Source organism: Cuculus canorus, chromosome 2 (genome assembly GCF_017976375.1).
Source record: "Cuculus canorus isolate bCucCan1 chromosome 2, bCucCan1.pri, whole genome shotgun sequence".
Lineage (NCBI taxonomy): Eukaryota > Metazoa > Chordata > Aves > Cuculiformes > Cuculidae > Cuculus > Cuculus canorus.
This window is the reverse complement of record NC_071402.1, coordinates 55338241-55357182: the sequence shown is the minus strand read 5'-3', so window position 1 is coordinate 55357182 and position 18942 is coordinate 55338241. Positions and strand designations below refer to the sequence as shown.

At 41.6% G+C, this 18942-nt stretch overlaps 1 protein-coding gene across 3 annotated transcripts in view; it reads left to right on the top strand.

Moving 5' to 3' along the window:
• PIEZO2 (piezo type mechanosensitive ion channel component 2) overlaps positions 1 to 10875 on the top strand; it is a 305264-nt gene extending 294389 nt beyond the window's left edge. For all 3 annotated transcript variants that reach the window (XM_054059990.1, XM_054059989.1, XM_054059988.1), the window contains 4 exons: positions 665 to 781; positions 2752 to 2831; positions 4137 to 4317; positions 8308 to 10875. In XM_054059990.1, the coding sequence (XP_053915965.1) occupies positions 665 to 781; positions 2752 to 2831; positions 4137 to 4317; positions 8308 to 8560 (631 nt within the window). In that variant the 3' untranslated portion in view covers positions 8561 to 10875. The remainder of the gene's footprint in view (positions 1 to 664; positions 782 to 2751; positions 2832 to 4136; positions 4318 to 8307) is intronic.
• Positions 10876 to 18942: the final 8067 nt, after the last annotated feature.

Genomic DNA, 18942 nt, shown 5'->3' with positions numbered 1-18942 from the left:
CCGTGTCAGTCCTTCCACAGTCAAAAATAGGCTTATAATGGATCTGCACCCTTAGTTCAACTTTATTTGACCCTCTTTATTTTCCTGGAAGCATGCAGTATTAGCTAGTGAATTACATCATTCCATCATTTCTGAATTTTATATTAATTTTTAATACTGCTATTCAGTTTGCCTGCGTAACTATAAACATTCGTAAACTACTTGAAAGAGACCTATTTCAGCCTCATACTGTATCCTGTGGGTTACATTGTGACTGTGAATGACTGGAAGTGGTACAGATTTACCACAGTGACCTTCCACTTTCTCTCCATAAAGGGAAATTGCTGTCTTCCATCTAGGACAAAAGACGACAAGCAGCTATAAGATGAGCCTTTTGTAGAAAAAATGCTTTCTGCCTTTGCATGTCATCTGTCATCATTGTACTGTAACACATGAAGCGTCATAGTCAGTTAGAAAAATACATCTTTAATGCTGCTGTATATTCTCCATGGGAAAATGCATCATCTCTGGTACAGGTAGCGTGATGCTTGCTTTAGCGAAGACCGGGATAGCCAAGGTCAGTGCAGTTATACTAGTTAGACAGCTATTTCTAGTGTTCAGTGACCAAGTATTTAGTTTATGCTCTCATCGTAGGTTGACAATGCGTCTTTTTTACTTACAACAGAAATCTCACCCTTGGTGCCAAAGCCGAAATAGCATCAGATAAACTTACCTTTGTCCTGCCAGAGAACACCAGAAGAGAGATTGCTTCAATGATGTCTGGACAGCAACTGAAAAATGTGTAAGTTATTTTCTTTGCTTATTGATATGCAAGCCTTCACTTTTTAAACCTAATTTCCTAAGGAGGTTAGACTTGTGCAACTGTGTCATTTGCCTGTCCAGCTATCCGCTTCTCATATCTTTGGAGCCTTGTTCACAGAGGCCAACAGCACTGAAGTCACATAATAGTAACACTGAAGGTAAAAGCTTATTTGATATGATAAATGTAGACAGAGAACATTGGAACACCACCAACAAGCACGATGAGGTTATTAGTTACTTTAATTTATTGAATAAACACAAGTTCATTATAGTATATTCACAGTTAAACTCTCCTTTGAGTTACTTCAGTTCAATTTGATCTGAGGATGTTGTATTGGTGGGTTTTTGTTATAAATAACCTTCCAGACTGTATTTCTCCTTGTTATTCTTGAGTAGTATTAGATTGGCAAGGAAGTGTTAAATCACTGCAGTCAAAGGGTAACATCCGCAGTTGTTTCTGACATCAGATCTTTTCCTGAAATGGAGATTGACCAGGTAAAAAGAGCATGCTGTTCATATGAATAGCAAACATTATTCTATGGATGTAGCCTTACGGCATTAACAGAAGTGGTGCCTCCTTTCAGATTTGAAAGGAGTCTGGCTGCTCTTCTTCCACGTGTTCACTGGGGATTGCTTTAAAGCAGTGGTCTCTCAGTACTGTTAAGCCAACACATCATCCCTGAAGGACACCTGACCTGATTTGTGGCCACAGCAGTTCTAAAGTTAAAGCGGAGGCCAGCTGGGACAGAGGAACCTCTGAGAGGTTCATATCTGTTAGTCAGTGGAAATGAGATTTGTCTTTTCTGTGCACAGTTATTTTTCTGCACCCATGCACACCTGTACATCCAGACTGGTATTGCACATCTGATCATTGCATTTAAAAAATATTTTATGCCTCTTTTGCTTTTCTGCAATCCGAGGATATGGTAATATTTCCTAAGGTGATACAGTGACAAGGAGTTATTTTGCGGAAAGGAGTAATTCATTCATAATCCTTGCAGACAGCAAGCAGTAACATAGAAGATACACGTGTATTTGGCTGTGTTGCAGTAATATTGCTCATTTAAGCTTCTTCTACTTTGTCATAAAGTAAAAATGGTTGTGGTAGCTAGGAGCCATTTTACTACTTCAGTAGGAAGCTTCTGCCACCACCTCTGCTGGAACAACTTAGCTGCTAAGATCTTACCACTCTTTTGGGCCAGCTGGAGGGATAAGGAGGGATTTTAAACTAGCTGCCTTTGTTCTTCCTCAGCCTAATATATGCAATGTAGCAAAATATCACAGGACTTCCCTGAGAGCTCCGCTTCCTTAGCATTTGTCAGTCATTTGAGGAAAAAGTTAGGACAGTATCTCTGCGTTTAATGAAATTTGTCTTCTCTGGATGCTGGTAATTTATTCACACTTAAAGTGATTTAATTTTGAGTCAAATGTAAAAGCTTTCACAAACATCCCCCTTACACACTGTGACAATATTTCTCATTGAAAGATTCGGGCAAAAATTCTCACTCTTTTCAGGTGTTATTATCAAAACATCTTGCGAATCTGAAGTAATAACTGTTCTCACATATTTTTCTGTCTACCTATTTTTCTAGCTTGTTTACTACTGGTCCTGTGTTGCCTTTCTTTGTGCTGCTTATATAGCTAACTATGAAAGCGGCTTTGTTCAAACGAGGAACAAACTATAAAGTCTACATTCCTTGCAAACACACATGCCCCAGGTGTGTGGTATTCATGGCGTGTGAATGGTGACATTATGGATGGAGCTCCCTGCTGAAATACTGACAGAACATAGTCAATAAATCCAGTTAACTTTCAGATGTGACATCTGAACACTATAAAATCGTAGCTTAAGCCAAGAATTACTGAGAACTGTGTATAGCCCTGTTAGGTATTTCTGAATTATTTTAGAGGTATAAAAAGATGAAATATTTGCTTTCTCATTTTTTCCAGAACATTAGAGACAGTATACCCATACTACATCAAGGCTCCTAGTGATTCTCTGGCAAAACCCATAAAGCAGCTATTGACAGGTATGTGTCCAGACCACAGAAAACAGTATGGTTGAAAGAAGTGCAACACAGCACTCAGACTTGCACATTCAGTGAGCGGTTATGGAGCATCTCAGGCTGAAATACACTCACAGTGGTTTCAGCCTGGTGTCTGCAAGCTCAGGGAGACATAATGTGATACAGTATAAGGCGGAAAATGCATCTGGATGTACTTTCGCTTTGTATTTAACACTAAGGACTCGAAGGATGCAGTGTGGCTCCTTTCCTTCAGATCTGCTTTCAGGAACTGCTTTGCCTTGTTTTTTGAGGAGCTGATGACAAGTTTCACTTCCCCACATTTCCCTGCTTTCACCACAGTCAATAGTGTTTTCTGTCTGCAAATGTATTCCTTCAGCCTAAATAATGACACTGAATGATCTTTTTAGCTATTCGTTCCCTATTGGCTATAAATTTTAGATAAATGATTGAATTTCAGAGTGCTAAAATGGAATTAGAAAGCATACGGGTACTCACAGACATAAAATACGTGCATACATGTGCGCGTACACTCGTGAAAAAAGCTGTAGGTTGGAAGAGTTAAGGATCTAACTAAGTCTTTATCTAGGAACACTTCACTCAACAGAGTGCTTAGTTTGGTGCTTAGTTGTAGTAATAGTACCATGTAGTACATTACTGTACTATGTGGTACATTGATGTTCAAGGTTCAGTGAGCATGATTAGATTAATTAGGAAAAATAATTATTGAGGCTGAACCTAGCTCTATAAGCAGCAATAACTTACAGATGCTTCACTGTCATTAATCAGGTTCTGTCCTAAAGAACTCTTGATTTGAGATTCTTCAAAAGGGCTTCAATGTATACACTGCTAATATATGTTACCCAGAAAGCAGGACCAATACATAAAGACATAAATTATACCAAGATATAAATTATAGTTTCACTTTGGCATATAGAAGTCGACCACTATCACTTCAGGTTAAATGAGTTTCTTTAGGCCTGTAAATGCAGACATGCTGACTGTCATTGATACTTTGGCCTGAAAATATTTAAATGATTTTACAGTCATACAGAAGGATATGTAGGTGATATGAAACATTTTATTTATTTAAAGCCCATTCAGATGAGTTTTGCAAAGGAAGCCATAGCACTGTAAGTATTGTACTTTTGTACAGAAATAATGTAAAATGGGGTTTGTGAGAATTATAATAAACCCTTACTCTTACATCGTTCAGTCATTTTATTGTGCAACTGCTTGAAGCACCTACTTCAAAACAGTTTGACTTTTGCAATTCTTGGTATGTACATTAATATTTCCTTTTTTCAATAGACTGCAGATGGGAAAACATTACGGTATCCCTGGTCAAAAATGTGTCTGAAGAGGGAGTTCGTGAGTGGTGGGTTTTGAATCAGCTTGGAAAAAGATACAAAACATCTGAAGAGAGTCTTGAACTCTTCATATTCAGTGATAAAGTCAGTCCACCAAGCCTTGGTTTCTTGGCTGGTTATGGGTAAGAAGGAATATTTATGTAAAGTTAATGATTCTAAAGTTAAAATAATGTAGATAAGATAAAAGTAGAGGTGACTTTATTTGCTGGTTTGGGGGTCTTGTATCTTTTCTTTTGTTGTTGTAATTTTTGAACATTATAACACTTTGAAAAGGTGTTTTTGTGAGATTTTCAAATTCATGTCTATTAACGTAACCTATAGAAAACTTCAAGTTTGTAAGGAATGGTATTACCCTTGATACCTGCTGTCCAGGGAAAAAGAAAGCAGAAACACCTTTTGCACCATTCTGCTTTTGAAATAAAATAATTTAAAACATGTTAGTTTAACTACAGGTCAAGTTCTGCCCAAACTCTGCCCAAGTTTGACAGCCTTCCCAGTTTTGTAGCCAGGACCCTGGGTGTGCAACAGTTATGAAATACAAGTTCACAGACAAAGAAAGGCAGGAGGCTATGCCTTCCTGGGAGATATGACATTCTGGCATGATTTTGGAGAACTCCTTATTGGAGGATTATCAGGGGAGGCCAGGTAAATGTAAGTTTGTCACAAGTTACACATCCTTTAATAAAAAATATAGAATCATCAGATCATAGAATCATAAAGTCATTTGGGTTGGAAAAGACCTTTAAGATCATCAAGTCCAACCCTTAACCTAGCACTGCCAGGCCTACACTAAACCATATCCCTAAGCACAACATCTACGCATCTTTTAAATACCTCTAGGGATGGTGACTCAACCATTTTGCTGGACAGCCTGTTCCAATTCTCAACATCCCTTTGAGTGAAGACATTTTTCCAAATGTCTAAACCTTCTCTGGTGCAACTTGAGATAATTTCCTCTCTTCCTGTCACTTGTTACTTGGGAGAACAGACTGACACTCCCCTCACTACAACCTCCTTTCGAATAGTTGTAGAGAGTTCCCCCGGCCTCCTTTTCTCCAAACTAAACAGCCCCAGTTCCCTCAGCTGCACCTCATAAGACTTGTTCTCTAGACTGTTCACCAGCTTTATTGGACGTGTTCCAGCACCTCAATGTCTTTCTTGTACTGAGGAGCCCAAACCTAAACACAGAATTCAAGGTGCAGCCTTTCCAATCGCAAGCACAGGGGGACAGTCACTTTCTTACTCCTGCTGGCCACTATTTCTGATACAAGCCGGGTTGCTATTTGCCTCCTTGACCACCTGGGCACACTGTTTGCTCATATTCAACCAGATATCAACCAATACCCCCAGACTGTTATGACCGAAGTGCAGTGTTATGACTTAGCCTTCTTAGAATCATAGAATCATAGAATCCCTAGGTTGGAAAAGACCTTTGAGATCATGAAGTCCAACCGTACCTGTCCACTACTAAATCATATCTCTAAGCACTTCATGTACCCGTCTTTTAAATACTTCCAGGGATGGTGGCTGAAACACCTCCCTGGGGACCCTGTTCCAGGACTTGATAACCCTTTTGGTGAAGAAGTTTTTCCTAATGTCCAGTCTGAACCTTCCTTGACACAGCTTGAGGCCATTCCGTCTTATCCTATCACCTATCACTTGGGCAAAGAGACCAGCACTCACCTCTCTACAACCTCCTTTCAGGTAGTTGTAGACAGTGATAAGGTCTCCCCTCAGCCTCCTCTTCCCCAGGCTAAACAACTCCAGTTGCTCAGCCGCTCCTCGCAAGACTTGTTCTCCAAGTCTATTCACCAGCATTTCTGCCCTTCTCTGGACACGCTCCAGTACCCCAGTGTTTTTCTTGGAGCGAGGGGCCCAGAACTGAATACAGTATTCAAGGTGCGGCCTCACCACTGCCAAGTACAGGGGCAGAATAACCTCCCTGGACCTGCTGGCCAAGTTGTTCCTGATACAAGTTAAGATGCCATTGGCCTTCTTGGTCACCTGGGCACACTGCTGGCTCACGTTCAGTCGGCTGTCCATCAACACCCCCAGATCGCTCTCTGCCAGGCAGTTTTCAAGCCACTTTTCCCCAAGCCTGTAGCACTGAACAGGGTTGTTGTGTCCCAAATGCAGGACTCTGCACTTGGCCTTGTTCAACCTCATCCCATTGGCCTCAGTCCATTGATCCAGCCTGTTCAGATCCCTTTACAGAGCCTCCCTACCCTCAAGCGGATCGACACTTCCTCCCTGATTTTTACCCATAAGCACTCAACCCTGTCATTGTCATCATTAAGCTCTAGGATATCAAAACACAAACACAGTTGGCATTGGCCCATCAATTCAGCTTTTCCAGATACCTCCAAAGACACTTCCAACCCTCAAGCAGATCAAGACTCTCACCCAACCAAGTGTCATTTGCAAACTTTCTGAGGGTGCGCTCAATCCCCTTGTCCAGGTCATTGTTAAAAACATCAAACAGATCTAGACCCATCACTGAGCCTTGGGAATACCACCTGTGACTAATTGCCACCTGGATTTAACCTCATTCACTACAGCCCTTTGGGCCCAGCCATTCAGTCAGTTTTTTACCCAGCAAAGAGTATGCCTGTTCAAGCCATGGGCAGCCACTTTCTCCAGGAGAATGCTGCGAGAAATGGTTTCCAAAACTTTAGTAAAGTCTAGACAACATACACAGCCTTTCCCTCATCCACTCAGTGAGTCACCTTGACATAGAAGGCAATCAGGTTATTCAAGCAAGACTTACCTTTCATAAACCCACGCTGACTGAGCCTGATCCCTTGGTTGTCCTGTACATGCTGCATGATGGCTCTCGATATCATCTCCTCTATTAGCTTCCTTGGCACCAAGGTCAGGCTGACAGGCCTGTAGTTCCCCAGATCCTCCTTCTGTCCTGTCTTGTAGATGGGCATCGCGTTTGCTAACCTCCAGTCAACTGGGAACTCCTCAGTTAGTTTGGACTGCTGATAAATGATAGGAAGTACCTTAGTGACCACTTCCTCTGGCTCCCTTCAGTACCTTTGAGTGGATCCCATCCAGTCCCACAAGCTTGTATATGTCCAAGTGTTGTGGCAGGTCACTAACCATTTCCTCTTGGATTATAGGGTCTTCATTCTGCTCCCAGTTTTCCAGTTCAGTGGGCTGTGTACCTTGAGAACAACTAATCTTAGTGTTAAAGACTGAGGTGAAGAAGGCATTGAGTACCTCATGCTTTGTCACCGTGTTTCCCTTCACATGCAGTAAAGGATAGATAATCTCCTTAGCCCTTCTTTTGCTGCTAACGTGTTTATAGAAGTATTTTCTATTGTTTTTATGATAGTAGCCACATTAAGTTTGAGTTGGGCTTTGGCCCTTCTTGTTTTCTCTCTGCATAACCTCACAACATCCTTGTAGTCCTCCTGAGTTGCCTGCTCCTTTTTCCAAAGGGCATAAACTCTCCTTTTTTTCCTGAGTTCCAGCCAAATCTCTGTTCAGCCAGGCCAGTCTTCTTCCCCAACAGCTCATCTTTAGGCACATTGGGATCGCCTGCTTCTGTGCCTTTAAGGTTTGCTTCTTGAAGAATTTCCAGTCTTCCTGCACTCCCTTGACCTTCAGGACTGCCTCCCAAGGGACTCTGTTAACGAGGCTCCTAAACGGGCCAAAGTCTGACCTCCGGAAGTCCAAGGTGGCAGTTCTGCTGACTCCCACTCCTCAATTCTTCAAAAATTGAATACTCTATCAGTTCATGATCTCTACAGTTACATGTATTTTAATACAAAATATTAGGTATGAAAGCTAATAAATGACTTTCCGTTAGTAGACGGCAGTTGTGGGATTTCCCATTGTGACTTCTGAGCTGTAGCAGACAGGACATTAAACCATCAGTGAATGGGGTTAAACCATTTAAGTCAGCAGCCTCAGGTGTTTATGTTTCCAGATTTCTGTGGTGTTTGAAGAGGCCTTATTTTCCTGCATCCCACAGCACAGCAGAAACAGGATCCTAATCAGAAATTAGTGTTCACTCAGCTGACAGACTACACTTAACCCTGTAGATGATCTCCCTCACCCTTTTTCAAGGCATATTTTAAACTCTTTTCTTTCTTTCTTTTCAGCATCATGGGACTGTATGCCTCAGTTGTCCTGGTGATAGGGAAGTTTGTCCGTGAATTTTTCAGTGGGATTTCTCACTCCATCATGTTTGAGGAGCTACCCAATGTAGACCGAATCTTGAAGTTGTGTACTGACATTTTCTTGGTGCGAGAGACTGGAGAACTGGAACTAGAAGAAGACCTGTATGCCAAACTAATATTCCTGTATCGCTCACCAGAGACTATGATCAAGTGGACTAGGGAAAAGACTAATTGATCCCTTTGGTGTCACACTGCGAATCAAGTTGATTTCATCTGAATTTTAAAGGAAAAAGAAAAAATAAGCACAATATTCTCTTAAGAGCTAAGCCTTTTATAGTTAGGTAGCAATGATTTTTCACAGAAGGAGTCCTGGAAGCTATGGCCTTAGGAATCCATGCTGCCTTTCAAATTAAGGATCAACAATGAAGAAGGTTGGATGATTTGTTGTTTTTAATGTGCCACTCCTCTACAATCTGGGGACTGCTTTGTAATTTAATCAACAAAAAGTTTGCATCCTTGCCTGTCTGGCTAGTTTAATTTTCCAGACAATCATTGCCCTTAAAGATAAAAGAATGCAGTGAACCCACAGACGACTCCGGTGTACCATCTTAACCCTTTATGGAGCCATTCAGACTGGATTGTGCAATATGCTGTTGTACATCACTGACTTTCAAGCTACAGTAATGGGATGCTGACTAACCTTCAGGACACCTGAGACCCAGGGCCACAGTGGAAACTGAAGACCATACCCATTTGTAGAAAAACAGAGGTTTTGATGTACAAAGGACACTGTGGACAAGCCTCTGTTAGCAAAAAGAAAACAAGTAACAATCTCTTTAAATGCCTTATTTTATTTGTACGGTCACAGAAGACATTTCCAACAAACATCAATGATTTTTCTCAGGAAACAAAAAAAAAAAGCAACTGAAACTTGACACTTTGTCAAGGTTAACTAATGGCTAGAATAATTATGATGAAATAGTGGGGTGTTCTGCTGGGCCATTCTCTTCAAAGTTACTACTTTCCATTAGATGAGAAAAGAAAGTGAATTCAATGACCTAAGGAGTTACTTCATTTCTTATAACCCTTTAAAGACTTAATAGTGTGTGCTTCTCCCTGCTCCCTGTGACATGCTTTTCCCCATTTCAGTGATTTAAAGCAACTGTTGTTTTGCTGACAGCTGATTATCTTCTTCCAGTGTTTCAGGTATATGAAAATGTTTACATATTCCAAGTCACATTTTTACATCTGAGACGGGTTTTGTTGTTTTTTTTTTTAAGTTCCCAGAATATAGACAGACATACACATGAGCTTGAAAAATGGTCTTTTTCTTAAATTACTATTATTAGTGACACAAATGGCTCATTACAGAACATTGTAGCATGAAAATTTACAATTGCAATGTAGGTTTCATTCCATGTTAAAAAATTACTGAGAAAAAAAAATCATTGAGTGGGTAGGGTATATTAAAAGGGTATACTGTGTAGTTTTGATTCAGTAATGACTTAAAATAAAGCACATGTTGCAAAGTCATTTTAGAAGTTTTTTTTCCTCTGCCTTTTTACATGAAATGGGAGAAGTCTGACATTCTTCTAACTCTGTGACAAATCTCTTCTTGTAGTTAGCTGCTATTTACTATATGAATAATTAATCACCAGAAAGAAACTAATGCGACGTAATCTGCTGGCACATCTTACTGCAGAACTTCATAAAACAGTACAACTAAATGAAGTTGCAACATACTCTGCTGAGTGCTTCCATGACAAATGTTGTCACATCCATTCTATACTGTGAATACAAACATTTTGAGCACTGTGAAGTGCACAAAATAAAAATGGCTTCATCATATTGTAACAATAAATTCATTTGGTGACTGGAATTCACTGGAAGACAACCTGATTTCCTCCAAAGTGTAATGGAAAGCAAGCTGCTCATGCAGCCAGGCAGCATTTCCCAGTGAAGAGTTTTGGTCCATTTTTTCCATAGGACCTGTAAATGAAAATCAAAATACACACGGCAGCCCTGACATAGGATCCAACAGGGATGCCAAAATATGTCCTTTGTGGTTAGATAGATCGTCACCTGGGCGTTCAGTGGTTTTAAGGAGAGCAACACTGGAAGAAGTGTGAATGGTGTAATGTGTTTCTAAAAGTACCAGCCAGCAGAACTGTGCTGGCCCCAGCTGGTCCTGGTTTCGTTACTGGTTCCTTTTCTTTAATAGGCACTTCCTTTCTGGTGGGAAAACTCTGTCTGCAGAATGAGCGGTACAGTTATTTGAGCTTTGCATAAAACTGCTCTTTCTTTCCTGGATTGATCAAACTTTGAAAATAAAAGGATTCTTCTTTTGTTTTTTTATTTATTTTTTGACCTGTAGTCAAATTGGTGACATGGACTGGATAGCTAACTGTAGCAGGTGAAAAAAGTACTGCTGATGACCAACCTTTGAGCCCAGCTGTTCAGATAAAATCAAACTGGCAGCCAGTTTCTTGTGGCATTCTTTAGGGAATCGATATCGGGGCCAATACCATTTGCTGTCTTTCAAAGGGGACCTCAAGTTGCTGGAGAAATGAGATGCCAGGTACTTGATGAAGTTCAACTAAGACAAATGAAAAGTCCTGCATCTGAAATCCAGCTGGAGGCTGGTCACAAGTGGTGTCCTCCTGGGCTCAGTGCTGGGTCCAGTCCTGTTCAAGATCTTTATCAATGACTTGGATGTGGGAATTGAATGTACCCTTAGTAAGTTTATGGATCATACTAAGCTGGAAGGAAGTGTCGATCTGCTTAAGGGCAGAGAGGCTTTACAAAGGGATCTGAACAGGCTGGATTGATGGGTTGAGGGTAACAGGGTGAGGTTTAACAAGGCCAAGTACAGAGTCTTCCATTTGTGACATAACAACCCTGTGCGGTGCTACAGGCTTGGGGAAGAGTGGCTTGAAAGCTGCCTGGCAGAGAGAGACCTGTGGGTGCTGGCTGACAGCCAACAGAACATGAGCCAGCAGTGTGCCCAAGTGGCCAAGAATGTCAAAATAAAGTCATTGGCTCCAAAGCAACAGCATATTTACACAGAAATACTTGCACTTACAGACATAGCTTAGTAAACCTGTGTCAAATTTTTCAGAGCTGAGCACTGTCAGGGAAAAGTCCTGGCTTCCGTCTTCCACTCTTGCAATCAAGAAATTATAGCTCACAAGGTGATAACATATGCCCTTACCTAGACAAATGGACTGAATCAGTAGTATGGTATTAAATAGTCTTATAAAAAGTCACTTATAAAGACTTAAATGAAACAGATCCTTGTGGTATTTTGCCAGGTTTTATGGCTCCTTCCTGTTCTGTTCAATACAGGACCAGATCGTCAATGGAATAAGCTGAAGTAAGAAAAGAAGACACAGCCTTTAAATAAAATCAATTTTATTTTATAAGCATCAGCAGTTTCACTGTCCTTACAGGACTTGATATTTTAATATTTCCAAGGAAGTTGCAGCCATTACACAGTGTAGGCATTAACAAATTTCATGTCTGTGGTGGTGTCAAAAAAGGCATTTTTTCAACCTAGTCCACAGCTTTTGTGAAAAGAAATTGCAAAATTGTTTCTATGCTGATAGTTCACAAAACCCATGCTTGCACCACGGAGAGTCATCAACCTTCATTTTTCGGACCATTGGTACTGTTAGAGGAGGTGAGACTTCAAGATCATTTTGCTCAGGGGCTTGCCCAGTTGTGGTCTGGCAGTCTCCAAAGATGGCAATGTTACAACCCTTCTAGTCTCTCCCAGTGGTTAACTACCCTCCAGGTAGACACAGCTTTTACCCATATCAATTTGGATTTCCTTCTCACAGGTGTATAGCATGCAAACTTGTCCTTTCGGCTCTGGAAGACACTGTGCAGTGTCCTGCAAGCAGAGTCTGCAGCCCCTCAACTTTGCTGCCTTCATCAGAGGACCGAGTACTCTGGTGGCACTTCTTTGGACACCTTGGACCTTGGCCCAGAGAGCTAGCAAAGAGGTAGCCACAGCTGTGAGGCCAAACTAAAGGAGAAATTTGCAAAACGCAGATCACCTTATGGTTACCTTGTATTAATGGCATTGTGGTTAATAAAACCAGGCTGATGCACATACCAGAGAATACAGTTCTTCTATTTAGTTGGCAAGAATGTTGTTTTGCAAGTGCTGGCAGAGGACGTGATGACTCTGTCATGCTTCTTCAGTAAATGATGGCATGAACTGTTTCAAGGCTTAGACCTTGAAAATGCAGAGCCATGCATGAAGAAAGGAGGCCAAGTCTGACAAGATCTAATACTGGCAATTTTACTTTGAGTCCTTCACAAATTTGGTGAACACTCAGTCCAAGGGGTATTTGGAGCATCACCTTTGGGTGCCTTTATACCCCATTTTTGCTTCTCTTACACAACAACCCATGTCAGAAGACAAAAACACCATAATCCTTTGTGAACTGGTGCCACACCAGGGTGTCACCGATCACTATTCACTCTTGTGATTAAATAAATAAATGCTAACTACACTATCTGAAAATGGGCCCCTCAGCAGTTTCTGCCTCACCTTCACTCCTGCTGACAGGGAAGCCCAGGGCTCAGAGCTGAATGCTGCTTTGTGTTTCCTCACCTTCACACAAACTCAGCTTTTAAACTGAAGCAGCTGCTCTTTTTTTTTTTTTTTTTTTTTTTTTTGGTGCTCTTTTCTAGTGAGTTAAAACTTTACTGCTGTCTATAGGATGTGAAAGCTATGCTCGTTAGCCAGAGGGGTAAAAGGCCATCAGGGCTGTCTGCACCATGTTAACAGAAAATAAGTTTTATACTGCCCCTCTTCTATCAAACCCAAATGGTTCCTGCAGCATCAAGTACTACATTGAAGATGATACAGTTTTCTGTAGCCTCAGGTTTGGCAACCCTGACTCACTCACAGTGCTGAACTTCTACTTTCCCTTACATTGTGGAAATAGTGTTTCAGCTACAACAGTTCTTACAACAACCAAATGGTTGTGTTGAGCAGCACCCTGCATTTCCCTCGGTGGTCCCTGTTGTTGAACATGGGGCTCAGGCCACTTATCCCCATCCAGCAACCCTATCCAACACCGTGCTAATAGGCAAAGTAGGGCATGGACACCCATGTGAAGCCTGTGTGCGTTTTACCACCTGATTATAAGGTGATAGGGAGCTGACTGCAAAGTCCATAAGGATATCCTGTCATTTCAAGTAGACTTTGTTTTTGGAGATGAGGAAAATGGCATGATCAAGGAGGTGATGTCATATTTATTGAAGTTTCAGGCATATCCTCTTTCCAGCGTTTATCTAGTAATATTGTCTTTAAAGACACCACTTAAAATCAACGTGCTTACATTTTGGCAGGCTGTGAATGCTGAGGATGCAGAATGGGCTCCGCAGATCCCATAGCAGGTACCCACCTCCTGCAGCCACAGCCACAAACGGCCTTGTTCTTCAGCTCCTAGAGGTGCCTCAAAAGCAGCCTGTGTTCATAGTAAAAGCCAAGAAGGTCATCAAAAAAGTTAGATTGAGGGACTGAGTCCTGGGAAAAAGCTATGTTTCACTTGGGACTGATAGCATGACCCTGCCCTGGTGCTGGAGGTGAGGCAGATGGAACGCTGGGGCAGGAGCAGCTCCCAGCCTTGTCATTGCCTCTTCAACATGCCTCTGTGCTGTAACACACTAGTGTTAAAGTTTAAAGGTGCATTGCCAGTTCCTTCTAAGAGAAACAAGAGTTTCAGTTAATTCGCTCACTTTTCTCTAGGGGTGTGGAAAAAAAAAAAAGCTTCATTTATCAAAGAGGAACTTGAGATTGAATTGCATGATAGGAGCAATGGCTGGGCAGGTTTCTCCAGACAAAAGCTAAGCCTGTTTTCCCTAGACTTAGTTTCAATTGACATGTAACAAAAATGTAGCATTTATTTTCGCCACTCCTTTATCTTTAGCCATTCCAAAAGACAAAACAGAGACACAACTTCAGTAAACAGGAGGAGAAGCAGATTTCAGCTGTAGTAGGTTTTCCTCTACTCTATTTGGGTGCAGTTGTGCACACAGTGGTGTCAGATTCTAAGTTAGTGCAAGGACAGCTGTCCTGACACCACACCCAGTGCAGAAACAACAGCCATCCCAGAAATCCCATTTGCATGTGTGACAAGGTGAATTTTTCAGTTCACGGTGTGTGTGTGTAATTGCATTCATGGTTTTCCCTTACCTGCTAAACTGGCTAAACGCCAGACAATGCTGTGAGAGTAAAGCTGCCGCTGTTCTGCATGGCATTGTGCACTTTTTAAATAAATCGTTTCTATCCTGGGTGCATGTGGGTTATTTTAGATCGTTTATTGATACTTCTTTCTTGGGAAGAAGGAAAATGGAGGAAACTTCTAATGCTTTATTAAAAGTTTGTGTAAAGTGAGGGCAAGGTAACATGTGAGAGTACAACAGGAAAGGCAGATCCCCCATTTAGTGGCCACGGGAGCAGAAGGTAGGAGTGCAGTACAGCCTTGACCCACTGTGCTGAGGGTCTTCTCCCACAGGTTGTTGTAGGGCACATTAAGAATAAAAGTGGATGCTTAGCAGAAAAAGAGCTGGAGGAGAAACAGTATTCAGAATCACTCAGTGAGACTCTTATGGTTGAAGGAACTCCTTCAATCCTGTATTTCAAGTCAATAAAGTTCATGGTATGAGAAATCATTGACAACATAGCTTCAACGTTTGCCCGAGGAATGTGCTGCAAAAGTGGAAATTCATGCAAGTGGTCAACAATCATCTCTCCTTACCTTTCTTGGCCTGACAAGCACATCCCAAGGCCAGTTCCTCAGAGTGCTTTTTAAAGCTTTTATTAAAAGAGAAATCTAATTAATATAATCTTTTGCTATGGACAAGACTAGTGGAATAGTGACTGATGAGCAGGGCACCCACAGACTGTCTCTTCCTCAAGAATAACTGAGGGATTATTCACATATGAAGAAAAAACTGTTTCTCTCTCCCTAATCTGCAGAAATTACCTATTTGTGACTAGCAAAATGCATGAAATGAAAATCCCAACTCTGTCCCTGCCCAGGCTTCAAACTCACCAGATCATGAGCCCAAGCCAGCGTCAGTTACCTAAGGGGACACAACATACACACTCAGAGCTCAGACGCGTTATGACCATTTCTTCCAGCTTCTTCTCAGTGGTGACATCACACAAAGTCCTTTCATTTCCTACTCTTGCACCTTTTTTGTTGATTAAGTTACGGAGTACACCATAACTAAACCAATGAGTAAATCCAGCTAGAGTAAAGCTCTCAGTGCTGTACTTGTGACTCCATTCTCCTTCAAAGGCTTTGGTGGGGTGGTATCATTTTTCAGAGGGAATCCAGTCTTACTGTGAGGAATTTGACACCTTCACAGCTGTGCCGAGGTGCACACTGCTATGTCTCTGGATGCCAGATAATGTCTGCTACACAACGTTAGCATCTGGTCTTGTATGTTCAAGTAGCAGCAGTGTGAAACGCACGCATACATGCACATTGGGCATGTGTGTGCGCGTGTGTGTTTGTGTCTCCTTTTTCCATTGCACAACGGTGCTGTATTAGCTTTCATTAATTTTTCAAGCCGCTGCCTCCTGAAGCCCGTGCTGGGATGGAAGAGTGAGCTGCCAGCAGACATAGACGGCTCATGACAATGTGACCGTCAGAGTCCAGTAACAAACATTCAGGGAAAGCACATTTTTAATACTGTTGCAGCAAGAGTGAGGTAATGAAGTAAAATATTAATGAACCGTTTCAGCTGACTTCTCTAAACACATTATAGATGCTAAACTTTGGAGGGCAAGACAGTGTATTTACTACATATTCATCCAGCAGTAAAATTCTCCTTGTTTTAATCAATGCTGGGGAGAGGTGGGAGAGAGAGAGAGAGAAAGTGGGGATTCAGAGAGAGAAGAGAAAAAGCCATCTATGAAGCTCATTGCATTTCAAAAGGAAGCAAGTGGAAGTTTAAGACAAAAATTGGTTATTACCTTCCTCCTTTTTGAAGGTGAAGGATTCTACCCTTCTAAAGGTACCTTTTAAAGGTCTAAAGTACTGTCCCTCAAAAACTATCACAAAATAAGGATAAGCACTAGATACTCTAAGCTTGATAAAACATCCTGTTACCTGGTGTGCAAAAAGGCAATTAGGATATACAAAAATGCTTTCACTTGATTTATGCTTAATCCATAGCTCACTATCAGTTGAACACAGACATGGTGCTCACTTGACTTCAGAGATGGGCAAAAATGCAGATGAAACTGTTTTTAGCATTATTATTCAAAAGGGAAGAAAAAAAATAATAAAAAGCTGATTAAGGAACAACTAGATGACAAAAAAACCCTCAAGGAATGCTTCTAATACCAATTGTTTTGCTGGACAAATAAACTAAGTTTATTACTTAAAACTGCTTCAAAGGAGAACCTAGAGGACAAAAATTGTCACTTTTTCATGACTCAACTCTGAGACTCAACTCTCATGACTCAATGAGAACATGGCTTTTACTGCTCGTCTCACTGTCCCCTGTCATCAAGTCTTGCACGTTCCAACTCTCAGATCCCCTTCACTGCCCCTTAAAATTCTGCACAAGTTCACAGCTCACAGGGCCCTGCTGCAGAGCTCCCAGCACTCCTTGGTGATTCCAGCCCATCCGCAGCCCCAAGTGCCCCTGCTACATAGGCTCCTGCGCTAGCACAAGATGCTGGGAGGAACAGAGCAAGGGTTCTGCTTGGAAATAGCACTGTTGTACTCCCACCCTAGTAGAAAACACTGAAAAAAACCCTGAAGAAATCTAAGAGAGCAAAAGATACAGCAACACAAAATGAAAATGAAAAGATCATTTGTGTAAGCAAGGAGACAAAATGCATTTCAGATGGCTTTTTTGATCATTCTTTTTTGATGTTTATCTATCTGAGCTATTTCTTTTGCAGTACTCAGCCCATCTGCTAATTAGCTCATGATGTGTGGATTCAAAATACATCCTCACACTTTGTTGATGAAGTAATATTTCTCTTGTTTATTTTGCCTAGACAGACTCCACAGCCATTTCTCCAGGGCTGTGGGATTTGTATAGCTACTTCAATTACCTTCAGCTTAGAAAAAAAACATAAAAATGTTGGTGGTCTTGGTCAGGGTCCAAATGACAGGAAGGGCAATGTTCTCTGCCAGGATTTCTGACAGACACTGAGTCTGCTCTGCTTGAAGAAAGTGGATGCTCAGAGTACAACCCATGCATTTCTCTTCTCCCCTCTTCCAGCCATCCTTTCCCATGCTTGATCTCAGCTGACCGAGCATGGACTTGGATGGCCCTGACTCTCCTTCCAAAGGTATCCAGGGAGGTGTTTCTTACGCAGAGCACTTGTTCAAGGTGTCCTTGACAAAAGATGGAGGCACTGGCCAACACGGCCAATATGGCCAGCCCTAAAGAGACGATATCTCTTTCTGCTGAGCTTTGTAGAAAACACCTCTGAACCAGCTGTCCCAGCTGCAGCCTGACTAAGCCAATTTCAATGCCTGCAATCTAAAGTAGGATCCTTTTTTCCTCAATGACATCCATGCACTGAGCTCAGGCTCCTGGACAGGAAGTAAAGAGCAAGTCATGCAGAGCGGTGACAATGACATGTTTCCAGGCAACTGCATCAAGGCAAAACACTGGAGCATTTCCTTGCAGCTCAGGAGAGCACGCTGAGGTTTCCTTCATTCCCAACTACAGGAGCATGAGCTACAGGAAAAAGGATGAAGGGATTTGGGGAAGCAGGCTGACTACATAGGCTCCAAAACAACCAACATGAAAGGGGGCAAACCTATTCTAGGGCTTAGTGACTCTCGAAAAGCTTTTCTGTCTTGCAGGTCAGGAGATGAATAAGTACAATGAAATAGACAGAAGAATTCTCTAAAAGGGCTCTGTAAATGGCGTACTCATTTTGAAGGTTGTCCTTCCTGGCCATGCACTGGCTCCTATAAGAACTACTCAACATGTAAACAGTGGTAAGACTTCATTTACTACACACTTCATCTTTTATTGTCAGTATAAATCAGATGGGCAAGAAAAGACAATTATTTTACTTGCTTTGGGGGCTGCAGTTCAACACGGCATCTGGAAGAAGGAAGAAATATACACACATGCATTCTGCTGGTCACTTCTTAAGAGAAGCTTTTGTCATTTGGCAGCAGCACAGATCATAACTGCATGTAGCAATAGGTGGGAAAGATCATCAGTGAGAGACCATGTCTCTGGCACAAGGGAACAAACTTTCTTAAGGACAACATGGGAGGGGGCCATTTTGTACCCTCTGCATGTCCCTAGAAGCTACAAGGACAAACCTTCCTCCCTCCTTCAACCTGCAAGCAGGCTGTGTAATTGCTCTCGGATCACCTCCAAGGCAGAAAATGCACAAGAACAACAGTAAGATAATGTATTTAGAAAAGAAAATGAAGATGTTAAATACTTTTCATAAGACCACACAATTTTTTTTCTTCCTTTAGCACAAAAAGTTCAAGTAAGGATATGAATACAAGGCAAAAAAAAAAACCCAAAACAAATGAAACAAAACCAAAAAACAACCAAAACCCAAACCCCACACTCAAACATATACTAAGGTGAGAG